The following is a 16,443-nucleotide window of genomic DNA, read 5'->3' as shown; positions in this document are numbered from 1 at the left end:
TCCATCCATTCTGAATGACAGCCTTGCTGGATAAAGGATCCTTGGCTGCATGTTTTTCTCTGAAAGAGCTTTTAAAATGCCCCCCAACCCTTTCTCTCATTTCAGGTCTGTGTAGACAGGTCTGATGTAATTCTGATACCTTTGCCTTGGTACGTGAGAAATTTCTTTGCCCTGGCTGCTTTCAACACTGTATCCTTGGATCTGATATTTGCGCTTTGCACTAAGATGTGAGGTGGCCTAGGTTTGTCGTGGTTGAGCTTGGGGGAGGTCCTCTCTGCCTCTTGGACACGAATGCTTGTTTCCTTTGCTAGATTAGGGAAGTTTTCAGCTACAATTTGTTCAAATATCTCTTCTAGACCTCTCTTTTTCTCAACCCCCTCGGGGATGCCGATGATTCTGACATTGGAACGTTTCATTGAGTCTGTAATCTCCCGTAATGTACATTCTCGAGATTGGATTTTTTTGAGCCAAGTTCCTATTTTAGCTTTCTCTTCTACTAACACATCCTCCAATTCATTAATTCGTTCTTCTGCCTCATTCACCCTGGCCGTCAGAGCATCTAGTTTTGATTGCATTTGATTCATAGCATTTTTCATTTCTGCCAGATTCGCTCTCATTTTTCCCCTTAGAGATGTTATTTTCTCATTATCATTTTCCTTAATATTTTTTTCAAGTCTACACATCTACTTGACCATTGTTACTCTGAATTCCATTTCTGAATATTTGATTATATCCATATCCATTAGTTTTGTGGCAGATGCGACAGACTCATTGTCTTTTTTTTGCTAGGGGGATTTCTCTGATGAGGAGAGGTTGCGGGGTTGTCCAGAGCCCAAATTATTGACCAGGACTCATGCAGTGTGCTCGTGTTTTATAGGGACTGTAGGGATGTGGGCTTCTTTATTTTTCAACCTGCCTTCTGGGGGAGGGGCCTGCCACACCGATACTCAGGCAACCCTGTTTGGGTAGAGTCTCCTGTCCCCTGCGAGGGGGGATGGGGATGGGAACACTGTGAGCTGGTATTTCCAGGCTTTTGTTTTCTGGCGGCTTTCCCTGGCAGTTTTCTGTGGCTCTTCTGAGAGTCAGAGCAGCAGTGGCTGAATCCCAGCCTCTGTCTCAGAGCAGAGATATCGCAGTTCGCTCTCCCCTGAGCTCTTCTGGCCTTTTTAACTCTGTTTCTGTTGGTGCTGCTAAACCCTACAGCGTCCCAGGATGTGTGTGCCCCACAGCTCGCACCCCAGCCCTCACTTCCAGGGCCGGCGCCTCTCTGTCCTTTGTGTTTCTAACACCCCCAGCTGCCATCCACCCCCGCGAGCTCCGGAGCTCCGTTTCAGTGTGGTTCATGCGCACTCCAGAGCTCTGGTTTTTAGACTGGTTGCGCACGTTCCCTGGGTCACAGTCTCAGTCTGCTCTCTCCCTGGTTCAGGTCCTCCAGTCCTCCCATTCCCCAGTGCAGGTGGCTACCGCTTCCTGGCACCCGAACACAGCGGCTCCCTCCCCCTTCCATTTATGTTCCGATATCTGAGTGCAGCTTCATGGCTTCCCGCTTCGTACCTCAATACTCAGCACTGGAGATGTTCATTTGTAGAGATCCAGATGTATCTTCCTGCGTCTCAGGCTGATTCTGTGGGTGTTTAGGATGGTCTGGTACCTATCCAGCTCGACTCAGGGGACCGGCTGAAAAAGGGGACCCCCGCTCCTCTGCCATCTTAACTCCTCTCCTTCTAAAAAGCATATTAAGAAGAGTGGTATTGTTTTACAGTTTTATGTTTAATGTCTGACTTACGGGAAGACAGCTGTTGAGCAGTTGTTAATGATATATCATTTTGATTAATATACGAACACAATCTGGCTCCATACAGATATGTTGGTGAGATATTGAGCCTTGGTGTGTGCCTGTAATGGTCTCCGGGATCCAAGTGTGGTCCTTGGTCACACTTGGAAAACCACTGTTGTAATATATGCTATTCAAATTTAAAATTCGTCATGTACTGTATCTTGTTAAAGAGGTGTTTTACTAGCTAAAAGTAAAAAAGGTGGTTCCTCCCTGACTAATTTTTGTAACAGAGTACTGTGTTTCATTAAAGACAAAAGGAGTTCTGCATGGAAACATTTTGAAATTGTGTTTGCATCTAAGAGAAACAGAGAAATGATAGAATTTATGTATATTGTTTAAGCTTTAAAGTACCTCGCAGTGGTTATGTCTTCCATATTCTACATTGGTTGTCTATTACTTTGCATATCAGTAATAGCCAAAATTTTTTGAAACTCTGGCTTCTGCCAGAGTCCATCTTCTTCTGGTTTCCTCTCACTGGGGATACAGAAAGCTACTGTTTTAAGGATTCTTACCACTGGCCATATTCAAAATACCATCATTTTGAATTTTGAGTGTTTTATTGTAAAGGCAAGAGCATTCATTCATTCTATGCCATCCAGCAATTATTTCTTGAATGCCTATATGTGCTGGACTCTAGGCGATGCATTTTCCACAGTGGAGGAAATATGTCATTTTAGAGAATCATAAAGTGGAAAAAAGTAGAAGAAAAAAATTACCTCCAAATTCACGCCCCAGGGGACAGGTGTAGTTGCTATTTTGTTTTATTTGATTGCAGTTTTTAAAATTCTGTTGACTTTCGGTATTAGCACTGCATTTATTTTTGCCTAGACAAGAAACAAGGACAAGAAAATAAGATTTGTTCCAAGGAAGTTCAGTAGATTTATATATGTTCTCCATTTGGACTCACCTTCTAGGTTCCCATCCACATCTCTGTCCACCTCTGTCTGTCCATTCTGTCTTCATCTACTTACCACTCATCCATCTGCACTCATCCATCCTCTATCCAGCCATTCACCACCCAACTAACTTATATAGTGGATCAGATATCACTGTTCAGGATTATAGGGATATAGTCTGAAACACGACATAAACAGTCTCTGTTATCTCTGAGTTTATGACCTGTACATTGTTTTAGGATTGATAGTCATTCAAACTTCAATCACTTTTGGGGAATTTATACTTGAATTTCTTGTTATGGAAAAATATACTCACTACCTTTGAAATCCACCAATGGACTGTTTTCTTACCTACAGGATTCTACTTCGGGAAAAAAAAAATTGTCTGCTTATACAGCTGGAAGAGGCTTCCCGCTTAACATCCTATCTCCAGTCTCAGTTAAAAAGGTAGATTACTTTCAAAGAGAAAGGTATATTTAATTTCACTGTTATAAAGACAAGTCCATGAAATTCGTAATTCCCTTTAGTTTAGATTTTATTGTACCATAACTTGGGAACTGAAGTCGTATGAACACAAAATGTCAAAGTGGATACATTATATTTTTAGAACAAACTGTTAAGGTATGATTAAAGGAACATGAACTGAATTTCGCTTTACAATAACAAATGTGAAGTCACATTTCTCTAAAGATTTTTATAATTAGGTAACAGCTAAAGAAGTATGACATGCATCTAAATCTATGCACAGGTACATTCTTATTTTTTATTTTAAAAATGATATGAATATTTTAAATGTAAGTAGGGTTTGGATGCACCATTAAAGGCTACGTTTTCAAATACTGTATTCTGAGGCATATTAAGAGCTTATATATATATTTTTTCAGAATATACTCTTAATGCCAGGAGATAGGAACTGTTATTATTCTAGGGACCAGTGAGAAAATAGGATCTCCAGAGGTCAAATAATGGCCAAATGTCATTAGCTAGTACATGTTTGAGTCAGGAATTCAAATTAGGCAGTAATATTCTAGAGTTCTTCATTTTAATCATTGCTGTAATTGAAAATGTGCTATGTGCTAAACATGTTATTTTTGGGGTCACAGACCCTAAAGTCTAAGTAATTTAAGGAATTAGTAAAATTTAGTGTGTTTTTTTTTCCAACAGTAGGGATAAATGGTTTTGTGTGGAATTAGGCAACAGCAAGGAAAGGTTGGCTTCTGTTTTTCCCAATTCAGTAATGTCTTCAGTTTTTTCAGTTTTATTACAAGTTGCTGAGTAACAAACATTTTTCATCTTTTAATTTTGAAATAGGAAAGGGATGGCATTCAGCATTTTATTGGCAATCAATATATTTTGGTACCAGCCTGGAATGTTAATATTTCTCTAAAGCACAATACGGTTTGATGGATTTATTAATAAATTAGCTATTTTCTTAAAAAAATGCAGTTGATCAAAAACTGCTAAGTATAATGAAATTGGGGCTCTGAATACTAGTGATGAAGACTAATCACATTATGTTTGAACTTAGTTTTTTCTATAATAGGTATATTCTTAAACATTAAAAAAATAGTGGAAAGTTGTATTACTTATGTGATATAACAAAATACCCCAGAGTTTACCTGCTTAAAACAAGAAACATTCATTCATTATCTTGTCATTGCTTTGTCAGAGAAGTGAGACGAGCTTAGAAAATCCATTTCTAAATGAACTCACAGGGTTGTTATTCTCCACTTGTCATCTTGTAGGACTGTATGGTCTGAGCAATGTCCTCAAAAGTGGCAGCAAAAGGAAATAATAGTGCCACAGAATATCTCAGAGGGAAGCCAGTATTTTGGGAACCTAATTTGTGAAGTGACATTCCATCACCTTTGCTATATTATATTTGGTTACAAGAAACTCTTAGGTGCAGTTCATACTTAAAGGAATGACTGCCTAATGTAAATGCAAAGAAGTCTATGTGTCTTTCATAGGTAAGTTACTTCATTGAAATCACTGTGCCCTGACAAGATGCAGGAAAGTTTGTTGTCTCCAAATACTTAGCAAAATGGCTGTAGGCATTCACTTAATGTTTTTAAACCCAAATTTCCTCATTGTGAAGAGAAATTACTTGCATGTAACTCTTGATCTTGGGGTCTTGGGCTCAAGCCCCACTTTGGGGGTAGAGTTTACTAAAAACAAAACAAAGAATATGCTCTAGATTGTTGTAGATTCAACAAATTCCTTGTAGTTTTCTTTTATGACCAAATTATTAGGATCTTTACTGAAGTTTAGTGCATAATGTATCATCTTGTACTCTAACAATAGTATTAATGAATTATATTAGATATTTTATAGGTAATATTAATGCTAAATGATGATTATAGAATTAACTAGAGGAAAATAAGAGTCGCATCAGGTTACCATGAGAAACAGTTTCACGATTTGAAACAAATTAAGAAAAACCCTTTATTGCCTCTCTTTCAAGAGAATGGAGAAATGTCAAAGGAAATGATGAAGGAAAATAACAAATGATAACATTTTTATGTGTATTTTTTATACTGTGTATTCATCAGAGAATTAAAAGATTTTCACCCAGAAGTCAACAAAGGTGTTCTTAAAGATTATGAAAAAAATTGTTCATGTTAAGTAAGTCAATTCCTGGTCTCTAAGCTTACTTATTGGATGTCCGTAAAATAGAAAAAAATATGTTAATATTAATATTAATGGAGAGCACTAGGGCTCAAGCACAGTTAGGCTACTTTTCTTTCGTTGTTTTTTTTTTTTTTTGGTTTTTTTTTTCTACTTTTTTTTCTACTTGGCAGATATTTTATTTTATTATTTTATTTTATTTATTTTTAGTATAGTTGACTCAATGTTATATTAATTTCAGGTGACAAACATGATTTGATAATTCTGTGCATTATTCAGGATTCACTGTGATAAATGTAGTCACCATCTGTCACCATACAATATTATTACAATAGAAGTATCTCTCGTTTCAGCCTGTCCACCAGCACCCTGACTGTGTCTTCAGGGAGCAGTCGTGGGTCCCTGGCCTCCAGCCGGGGCTCACTCGCCTCCAGCCGCGGGTCCTTGAGCTCCGTCAGCTTCACCGACATCTACGGCCTCCCACAGTACGAGAAACCCGATGCCGAGTGTGGCCGGCTTCTGCGCTTCGATCTCCTTCCCTTCGACTCCCTGGGACGAGATGCCCCCTTCTTAGATCTCCCGGTCCCCTCGGGCTTCCACAAGCAGAGGCGCTCCCTGGACACGCCGCAGTCCTTGGCATCCCTGTCCTCCCGCTCATCCCTGTCCTCTCTGTCTCCCCCGAGTTCGCCCTTGGACACGCCCTTCCTCCCGGCCTCGCGTGACTCGCCCTTGGCCCAACTGGGGGACAGTTTCGAGGTGCCCGGCCTGGGCACCCTCGACAGACTGCGGGCTCAGGCCTCTGCTCTGGGGGATGAGGACTTGCAGGGCACGGCCTCCCTTCAGCCGCATGGGCTCCCCGGGGATGGGGAAGGACCTCGCGAGCGAGGACCCCAAGTGCCCGCCGCTGCCACGGTTGCAAGTAAGTATTGAGGAGTGTTGCTGGTTTTCTCAGTGCTGGGGAAAGAAGGGTTTCTGGTTCCAGGAAGAAATCGTGTGCAATGGTACACTTTAAGACTATTGATACAAGTAGGAATGTCCAAACCTAATTTGGTTTGCACAGTATTACAGTGGATGTTTCTACATCTGCAACTGTGCTTAGTGCCTGCTGTGAAAAGATAATTAAAATGGGCAGAGTAGTCTTTCACTCAAAGTACTTTTCCAGGGTGTGCTTATTTGTTAAAAAAAAAAAAAAAAAAAAAAAAGGTAAAAAGCACAAATCTTCCACAAAAGACCAGCACATGCACACTGTAGCCCACCAGAAATTTCTACTTCCTTTGTTGCTTTGATTTCGTATCTTTATCCTTTCTTCTTGGATTTTCAAGGACTTAATTCTATCAAATGGAAAATCCCGTGTGATTTCAAAACAATGTGACAGTAAACATTAGTCATTTCTGTCAATCACTTTGTCTGGTGATCTTCAAATCCCTGCGCAATTAACTACCAACTCTGTGTCTTTGACCACATCCTTGCTTCATTGCTCTTCACCATGGTTGATCTTTATACTCCCTTAAATTCACCACCATTCTATTCATGACTTACATCTACCATACCAGTCCCTGTTAAATTTATGTATTTAATCATATGCCAGTTATGTTCAGAAGTGGTCCCTTGGTTATTTAGCGTCTCCATTATTTTGTTATCTCTCCATGTTCCCAGATTTCCCTCAAACATAACTCCAATATCCACAGTTACAGTGTTTCTGTAATTCATGTGTTCACGAAAATTTCATTCACTTTGTGTCTTTTTTTGTTGTTTGTTTGTTTTAAGGGAAACATTGACTTTTCCATTTTCATTCATTGTCTAAGCTTATTTTTTTTTCTTATTCTTTTTTGTCCCCCTTCCCAGCTTTCCTCCAAAGGTTGATATACAGGAGTTTCTATCTGATTGTACAGAAAATCAGCAAAAGCCTTAGGGCCTCTTTGGGCCAGGGAAAGAGAGGATGGGAAGTGGTGAGCTGTCTTAATTTCTAATCCTGATTCCTTTATGTTTCCTTCCCATTTGCTGGCCAATTTTGTAATTGTTCAAACTTGGTAAAAGGGACTTACTGGCCTGTGCTAAGACACTGCCCCCGATTGGTGGAAGCTTGCATGATGATGTCCTTTAACTTAAACCCTTATAAACTCAGAATAATTAATTCAGTGAATGAATTGTGGAGGGTGCTCACAGAGAAGTGGTGATTAACCAGCTTCAGGTATGCACACAAGGTGACTTCCTACTTCCCACTTCTGTGGAGGGCTGTGGGAAGCTTGACCCCAGAGTCACTGTAGGTTCGTAAATTTTCCAAGGATGTTAGTACACTTTGTGTTATGCTACCCCTCATTTATGATGCCCAAAGTCATGTAGATTTCTCCAACTTTCAGTTGGTCTAGGAGCAGTACAATCTAAGTTTGAACTCAAGCAAGATCCAATTTTAGTAAGGTAAAATTTGAAATTGCCTAAACTCTATGAATAATTTCTTCCATTGTGTTTTAAATGAATGTGAGGGGGCTGAAGGGTGGCTAGAGGAGTGGAGTAATAGACTGTAAGCTTTAACATATTTTACATTTTTACTAAGGTTTTAACTTCCTGTGATTTTAAAAGCCAAATAATGTGATGATTTTGAAATCCTTTTCTAGTTTCATTTGCCATTGCAATTTGCTAATCTAAATCCATAAAAACTTGGTTTTTGTTAATCTCTTAACATTTTTATCACATTCATACTGTATTTAAATTCTGCAGTTTCTCACTTTGTGCTTTGTGTTTGTGTATCTTTTTCCTTATGAGGCTGGACAGAAGTGTTCACTGTAAGTGACCTTGGAATTCTTCACCTTGTTAGTCAGGCTGTAGGCATATCTTTGTGCAATGAACCAGTGTATTTAGGATGGGAGGGGTGTGGCCAAGAAAGGCATATCTTATAATTGTACTTTAATGTAGCTTAGTAGTTACCATTATTATTATTTCACATTAATTTTTATGACTAAGGTTGGTTAAGATTTTTATAAAAGCTTGATGCATTTATTCCTCTGTTTTTCCCCCCGGAACTTACTGGCTTTTGGTATTTTAATATGCCAGCTGGCATATTTGCCCATAATGTGGTTCTCATTGTATTTTCTTCCTTTATGTCAAGCAGTGTTGCTGTTCTTGATGTCTCAGTTTCTTTCTGTCTTTGATGATTAGAAAGGTCAGATATCTTGCAAAATGAATATTTGGGACATTTCTTACTTCATCAACATTGTTTCCCATGATCAGTCTTATTGTTTTGAAGGCTGAAAATGGTTTGCTGGGATCTGCCCTGTGATTTTCTCTCTTGAGGATACTACCTATTTTGTCAGTTACTTGGTGTTAACTTTGTTTCATTGTGCTGTTTCCTTAAAGTAACATAAGGCCATATATAAAGTAATGCAGGAGCCATGCTGTGAGTATCCGGGTGGGCTGGGAATGAAGATTGTGAGCAGTTTTGTTTGCTGGGGGTCAATGCAGCAAACTGAGGAGTTCTGTTTGTAATTCAGAGCCTGGAATTTGGGGTCCCTTTCTGTTGCAGGGCTGATGAGTAGAGCTTCAGGAGTCTTATCTAGACATTGGGAGTTGGTGTCTCCGGCCACCGCAGAATGAGGCTGACTTCTGTCCCAGACTGCGAAGGGGTTGGTAGTACCCTAGGGTTGGCATTGCAGACCTTTGAAAGGTCAACTTTTGCCTGCAGTTGAGACCCTCAGACGAGAGGCCATACAGCTCCAAAGTGTTGTGTGCTGTTTAACAGGTTTGGGTTTAATTGGCTGAATAATAAATTGATTGAAAAGAGGAATGGTCATTGGTAGACTTAGCCATTTCTCTTGCTTAAGGGTTGCGGACTCATCTACATTTGCAATTTATAGAGCTAATGTAATAAAAAACACAAAGATAGAAGAGAGACGGGTGTTTTTGATAAGAACTATCATACTACCAGTGATATTCATATCTTCTGTTTTCTCGTTAAGCATGCCTCTATGAAATGTATGTACATCTTCATGTTTATTATAGGAAGATTGTTTTCCTTCATTTGTTATTTTTTTAAATTTTCGTTAAATTAAACCAAAACGTGAGTAAAGGAGTAGAAACAATAGGTGAATTACTGAAAGGAAAAGTTTCAGTGCTTATCTTTGCATCTTCATATAGTAGATATGAAACTTAAAAAATAAACTGTTTTATAAGTAACATTCTAACCATGAAAAAGCAATTTTGACCTCAGAACTACTGGGGAAAAATATTGCAGTTAGAGGCCAAAGTGTGTGAGTCCCATAAACACTTCCTTTGTGATGCATCCAGTGCAATTGCTATTGTAATTTGGGGTAACATTTCTTTCTGGGATTTCAGATAGGACTTCTGAGAGTGGGAAGGGGATTCCCACTATCATCTTATGTTCTGTATGCTCATTAAGGAGTTGAAAAGAACTTTAACATACCAAATGTTTTTCCAAACAGCTTACAGCTTTTAAAGAAACAGCCAGAAGTCTACTTCAGTTTTCAATAGCTAAAAAAATTTACTGCACCAGGATGCCTGGGTAGCTCAGACAGTTAGTCTCCAACTATTGATTTCAGTTCAGGCCATGATCTGTGGGTTATGACGTTGAGCCCTACATCAGGCTCTGCACTCAACATGGAGCCTGCTTAAGATTTTCTCTCTCCCTTTCCTCCGTTCCTGCTTACACACTCTTGTAACTGAAAAAAAAAAAAAAAAAGAGTGGAACATATTTAAATACGTATGTATATATGATATATGTATCTGTAATGGCATGTCTTTGGAGCACTTAGTAACTCTCATGTGCCCTAACTTAGAGTGTTCATTTCTTGGCATCACAGTCCCTGGCCTCCCATGCTGTCACCTCCTGACCGCAGGTATGTCTCTTGTTTATAGCAGTGACTCTTCGAGAAGACAGCGCCAAGAGGTTGGAGAGGAGAGCGCGCCAAGTGTCTGCATGCCTGTCGGATTATTCGCTAGCAAGTGATAGTGGGGTATTTGACCCTCCAACCAAAAGGTTAGAAGCTGATCTTCTCCCTCAGCAGACTTCCCACAGTGTTACTGTTAAGCACAAAATGTATGCATACTGGGACTTGTGCATATTGAAACTGCGTGTGTCTCCAAGGCTAGAATCTCTTCCGGGCTTCTCTCAACTTTGGTAGGCTGGGCCTTAGCAACCCGCAAAGAAAACTCTTCTGGCTTCTGTGTGCCTTCTGGAGGTTGGCCCTCCTTCCGTGGTTCGAGGATGACTTCCTCCTCTCTGGCTCTGGTCCGTGGAAGGCCTAAGCCTCTGAGAGCTAGAACAGGAGAGCCATTGTACAAGAGAGACCTGCCTTTCTCGAAAGCATTCATTAGAAATGAATGTTCTCCCTCCTTTCCCTCTTTCCTAGGCTAGAGGAATCACTTTGTGACAACAAAACACCTTTGGGATTCTGGGCTTTATTTTGATTTGATATGTTTGATGTCATTGTTCCTTTCAGGTGTCTGTCAGACATTTCACTTACAGCAAATGGCTTAAGAGTTAGTTTGGAAGTTTGCCCTGAATGGCACATGTGGTATTGAAAGATATCCCAAGTTATTTTCTCAAAAACAACAGCACTTTGTAGGCAGGTACCCACGGAGGTATGTCGTGGGCCTCCTGTGTCCTTTCAGTTACATAAAGAATTTAGTGAAGTCACAACTTAAGAAAGCCCTTCTCGGTAAGAAGCGCCCCAGCACGAGAGCTTCTGGCAAACCAGTGATGGTTCCCTGGGGAGTAACCCCGGTGATTTCTGTTTTGTTCAGGAGTGAAGATGCTGAAGAGTCTGCACACGGAGACGCTTGTGGTAGTGAAGGGCCCCAGATCCACGTTGGATTTGTGTGAGTACAGGACACTCCTACCCTGTCGCTCCTATAGAGGGCCTGTAGATCGAGGCCCACCCAGTGACCCACACTTCCAGGCCGGGAGGGACGCAGGGACCTCCGCCGTCTGGTTGGTGCTCGCGGCCTGGACGCCTGCAGTCCGTTTCAGTGGCTCATGTTGGGGGACAGAGGTGGCGGGAAGGAGGGATGGGGGAGAGCGGCTCCACCGCCGTCCTCCAACACTGGGGGTCACGGCTGCTGTCACGTTCTGGAACGGGGGGTCCCGGGACCGTCAGCAGGGGGCACGGACGCCCTGGGAAGCGGCCAGCCGTCATGCCCGGAGCGGCCTGCGTCGGTGGCTGCACAGGCCACCCGCTGCTGAAGGCTGCTGCCCGGGGCCAGTCAGCGGGAGGGTCCCAGGGTGGCGGGTGGCAGCCTACGAGCTTCTGTTCCATTTCCCAGGCTCGACAGTGCCAGCGAGTGTCTTCTTGTGAACGTGCTCCAACTAAAGAATTTTGCGGGGCTGCTCACGAAGGAAGACTGCAAAGTGTAAGCTGGCTTGTCGGCAGCACTGTGCTGCGGGGCCCCGGGGACACCCCTGCCGGCGCTGGCAGCTCCCCTGTTCTGCTCGGCACTTTGGGGCGGGAAAAGGCCGTTCGGGAACCTGAGTTCCAAAGCTTATTCCTAATGAAATACCAGGCAATGTCTGAATAGAAAGGCTTAGAAATTCTGAGAAGAGTGGGTGATGTAGTGGCGCCCAGCTCTGTGCTCCTGCAAAGTGAATGGAAAGGCTTCTGGCCGGGACCAGGGGCCCTTGTCTGAGCAAAGGAGAAGGAAAAACGCGTAGCTGCCGTTGGAGGGCGCGACCTCTGTGAGCTCTGTGGCCCCAGATGGCTGCCAGGCGGGTCCCACTTAACAGGCTGTGGAGCATACTGGTCATGGTCCGTTCAAGCCCAGGGGTGCCCTTTCCTTCCACGAGTCTTTACACTTGTCTTCTAAAGGCCTTGGGAGCAACCCTGTTGTAAGTGGCTGAGAGCTCGCCCTGGGATTTTGCTCACCCTGATGGTGTACTTTGCAGCCAGTGTTTGAGCTTCTCGTTTGTTCCATGCTGAGGGTGGACAGGGCAGGAAGTCCAGGCTGGTGTGAACTGTCTTGGAGACAGGCACAGCTTGAAGAGGGAGCCAAGAGGCCATGGAGAGATCAGTACAGGTGGCTTCCCAAAAAGCTGGTGAAAGCAGGACCTCTAACTCCTTCCAAAGTCTTAACGACTGACTTGTAAGCCTTTCTCTTTGTGTTTTTCCCAGTAATCTCCAGGGTCACGTAAATTCTTTGGGTTTACTCTTAGTTGAGCAAAGAACCTTTTTGAAAAGACTTTAAAATTCTGCCCGTGGGCATCCGAATAGGGAAACATACATGTGTATACGTGTGTGGTTCATGCATTTCATCGCACGAATCTGTCAGTAAGTGTCACCTCTCTGATTTTTCTTCCCTCTTTCTGGTTTCAGACACATCCGAGTCTATTTGCCGTCGATTGACTCTGGCACCCCGAACACTTACTGCTCAAAGGCTCTGGAATTCCAGGCCCCCCTGGTATTTAATGAAATTTTCAGAATCCCCGTGCATTCAAGCATGTTGACGTTGAAGTCACTTCAATTATATGTATGTTCACTGAATCAGCAGATGCAGGAAGAACTGCTGGTATGTCCCTGCACCATCCCCCTTTTCCCTGGTGATCTTCTTTCCCATTCCCTCCTTCCTTTCTTTGTGTTCAGCCTCTCTTAATCTGTTTCCCACCCTCTCTGTTCTTATCTTTTTGCCTTTCTTTCACATTTTTTGTTTTCTCACCAATCTTTTTCTTCTTTCTTTTTTTTTTTGGTCTGTACTCCTTTGTCTTTCTGCCTGTCTGTAACTTTTTTCTCAGTTTCTGTCCCTTCATTCGTTTCCCTGTCTTTCTCCCCTCCATCTTTTTTTCCTATGGTGTGTTGTTCAGGAATTGTTATAACATTAAGTGATCTTTGTAGGTAGAAGTACAGAATCAGATGATAAAACCATTTATCTTGTCAGGTGCCTTGTACTTCGAATATATTATGTCAGCTAATACTTGCAAAAATTCTATATTTATTCCCATTTTCAGTTGAGGAAACTGAGTAGGATTGGCAGATTTGGGAAATGTAGAATGGGCAGTTAAACGTGAATTTCAAATAAACTGTGGATTTCTTTTTTAATATAAGTATATTACTCCCATGCACTATTTGGACATATTTATACTTTAACAAAATCCGTTGTTTATTTGCAATTCGCATTTACTGGCTGATCTCTGTTTTATCTGGTACTCCTTGAACTAAGAGCACGAGCAGCCTGTGTTCAGTACCCCAGCCGTGCACTGGCCGGGGCTGTGACTCAGCAGGCAGATGATTTCTTTGTGAAATTGGAATTTTTCCCCTTGGTCTCACCCCTCAGCAGGAGAATTCGATGGTGGAGTTCAGCCAGCTCTCTTTTTTTTTTTTTTTTAATGATTTTTTATTATATTATGTTAGTCACCATACAGTACATCCCCGGTTCAGCCAGCTCTCTCTTGCTTCAGAAATACCTGAGCGACTCCGCAGCTCCTCAGTGGGCAGACCCTGAGCCTGACCGCTCCCCCTTCATTGCAGCTTGTCCACTCTGTACCCCTGTCCCCCTCCTGGCACTTCTCCATGGGGCTGAGGTAGGGGTCCGGGAGCCTCCCTCAAGAGCCTCTCTGCCACTTTCATTTCACTGTAGTCCTTCGAAGAGCAATGACACATTCTGCCTTTCTGGTTAGGATCAAAGGGCAACTTGATGTTTTACAAGATTCCCCTTGGTTGTTAAGGTGAAATCACTCAGTGCCTGTTCTGCCTTTTTTTTTTTTTTTTTTTTCCGGGGACACTCGTGCAGGGCATTGCTCAAATCAACCTGGCTGACTACGACGGGTCCAGCGAAATGCAGCTGCGCTGGTACGTTGTGCAGGTGTTCAGCAGTTGCGGGCCGCGCAGGAACAGGGAGAGAGAGCGAGCGGGGGGTGCCACCGGGGACCCCGCACAAGCCGCCACCGCCACTGCTGGGAAGATGGTACGTGTGCCTGCCTCTTGTGCTGCAGAGCACCACCGCTGTCCCGCTGCCGACACCCACTGTCACGGGGGCTTCATCTCCCACGAGCGTCTCTGCACGCTTAGTGTGGGAGCATAGCGCTGCCCAAGGGGCAGGTTCAAGGGAAGGCACGCAGATGGGAGGTGTTGGTATATATGGCTGTCCGTGACCATGGCTTTAATGCAGACCTGCTAGTCATTGGGAGCGGCCAGCCACGGCTCAGGAGTGTCCCTGTCCGTGTCGTGTCCCCACACCCCCTACTCCAACCCCTGCCCACCCCCCACCCATGGCAGGATGCAGTGACAACGCTGCTGGCCAGAACCACAGCCCAGCTGCAGGCCGTAGAGCGCGAGCTGGCCGAGGAGCGGGCAAAGCTGGAATACACGGAGGACGAGATGCTCGAGATGGAGCAGAAGGAGGACCTAGCTGAGGCCATGTCCGAGAGGTAGGGCGAAACCCCTTTCTCCCATCTGGAATATGAAGCGTGCTTTCTCGGGCCACTGAGGCCTAGTACTTGGCAGCCGTGGCCCTGGCAGAGGACTTCGGTACAAGTGGCTTTTCTCTTCTGCACCTCTGTACAATGTGCTGGATACATTTGGTATCATCCCAAAGTTGGGATGCTCACTGGGAGTTTCATGCTCTTCCAGAGGACGCAGTGCCTTGACCCCTTGACCCCAACTCCCCCTGCAGGCTTTTCACCTTTTTGTACCCTTGTGCAATGTCTCTGGAAGAGTGGGAGTGACTACTAGCGACTCTGCTCTGCCATGATTAATATAAGGTCCCTATAAGTTGTTTTTAAACAACTTTATGGAGGCCTAATTTCTCTACATAGAATTCACCCATTTCAGGTATACAAATCAGTGGTGTTGGGTAGAATCACACAGGTATGCTACCTTCACCACAATTCATTTCAGTCACTTCCCTCACATCAGAAAAAAAACCCACCCTCATAATACTGCTTGCTCATAATAGTGCTTGCTTTCCTTTACCTTGGCTTTCACCACTGCTCATCTCCTTTTTGTCCCCATGGATTGGCCTGTTCTGGGCATTTTACTTAAAGGCAGTCATGCACTGTCTACCTTGTACCTGAAGTTGCCTATTGGCAAACCCTTCACTCAGTAGAAGCTGCTCTGCAGTAGAGTGGATTTCTGTCGAGCCCTCCTAGAGGCACTTTCGTGCTACTTTACTTCCATGTTTTTCCACAACAAAGTCCCATTTCCAAGGCTGCCTGCTGCTTCTGAACAGCTATGGCTGAATTTACCATAGGGAGGGAAAGTGCAGGGCCGAGGGGCAGGGTATTGTGTTCGGGGACTGGCGGGAAGCTGTGAAGCTAGAGACACACAGACCCTCTTACTGAAAGGCCTTGTCATGTGTGTCCCTGGGACAGCAGACCCTTTGACTTGCAGAGAAGAGTGCCCGTATGCGATCGCCGGCAGCACTTGGATCTGGTGGTTGACACTACAGCTCTAGCAAGGGGTTTTTACCAAATTCAGAATGTTTTATGTATGGGATGGGGAGGAAAGGGAAGGATCCACAAACTGCAAAACGAACAGGAAATCCTGGAGAGCTGTTAGCATTGGTTCCACTCCACGCTAGTAAAATTCACTGGAGAATTCCTGATAAAGAGCAGAAGGCAGGGTGCACAAGGGAGTTGGGGAAGAAAAGATGAAGGGAAGGAAGACCACGTTGACACACGTGCTGTGGGCTTTTGCAACGTCTGCTTTAGGAGTTGGCAAGCCGACTCGGTGGATAGCGGCTGCAGCAGCTGCGCCCAGACCAGCCCCCCACACCCGGAGCCCTGCTGCGTTGGCATCGACCCACTCCATGGACACACATTTGCTGGCCAGGCCGATCCTTACAGCCCCGAGAAACTTCAGCCTCCGCCTCTGAAGGTAGGTGGGCAAGGTCAGGGGACTGCTGGGGCTCCCCGATGTTCTGCCGTACAAGCCCAGGCACAGCCCTGGAAGGAAGGCATGTGTGCCTGCACCCCGCACGTGAAATGGGAGGGGGTGGGTGGAGGAGATGGATGACAAAAAGCCGACAGACTCTGCGATGCGGGAGTGGAATAGGCTTACCTGCAGACACTGCCCGTGACAGGGGCCATGGGGACGGTGTGCTGTGAAATGGACCAAGCTGTTGGATTGGGAAGGGGGGCTATAC

The 16,443-nt window shown here is 43.9% G+C and overlaps 1 protein-coding gene across 3 annotated transcripts in view; it reads left to right on the top strand.

Annotated features, from left to right (window-relative positions):
* Positions 1–16,443, top strand: part of LOC123780130 (protein WWC3-like) — a 183,046-nt gene that overhangs the window by 129,578 nt on the left and 37,025 nt on the right. For all 3 annotated transcript variants that reach the window (XM_087859330.1, XM_087859331.1, XM_087859329.1), the window contains 9 exons: positions 3,091–3,180; positions 5,715–6,280; positions 10,231–10,351; positions 11,119–11,193; positions 11,638–11,724; positions 12,681–12,873; positions 14,092–14,265; positions 14,577–14,728; positions 16,010–16,175. In XM_087859330.1, the coding sequence (XP_087715456.1) occupies positions 3,091–3,180; positions 5,715–6,280; positions 10,231–10,351; positions 11,119–11,193; positions 11,638–11,724; positions 12,681–12,873; positions 14,092–14,265; positions 14,577–14,728; positions 16,010–16,175 (1,624 nt within the window). The remainder of the gene's footprint in view (positions 1–3,090; positions 3,181–5,714; positions 6,281–10,230; positions 10,352–11,118; positions 11,194–11,637; positions 11,725–12,680; positions 12,874–14,091; positions 14,266–14,576; positions 14,729–16,009; positions 16,176–16,443) is intronic.

Source organism: Ursus americanus, chromosome 37 (genome assembly GCF_024610735.1).
Source record: "Ursus americanus isolate L20-20 chromosome 37, mUrsAme1.1.p, whole genome shotgun sequence".
Taxonomy (NCBI): Eukaryota; Metazoa; Chordata; class Mammalia; order Carnivora; family Ursidae; genus Ursus; species Ursus americanus.
This window is presented reverse-complemented; position numbering and strand designations above follow the sequence as displayed.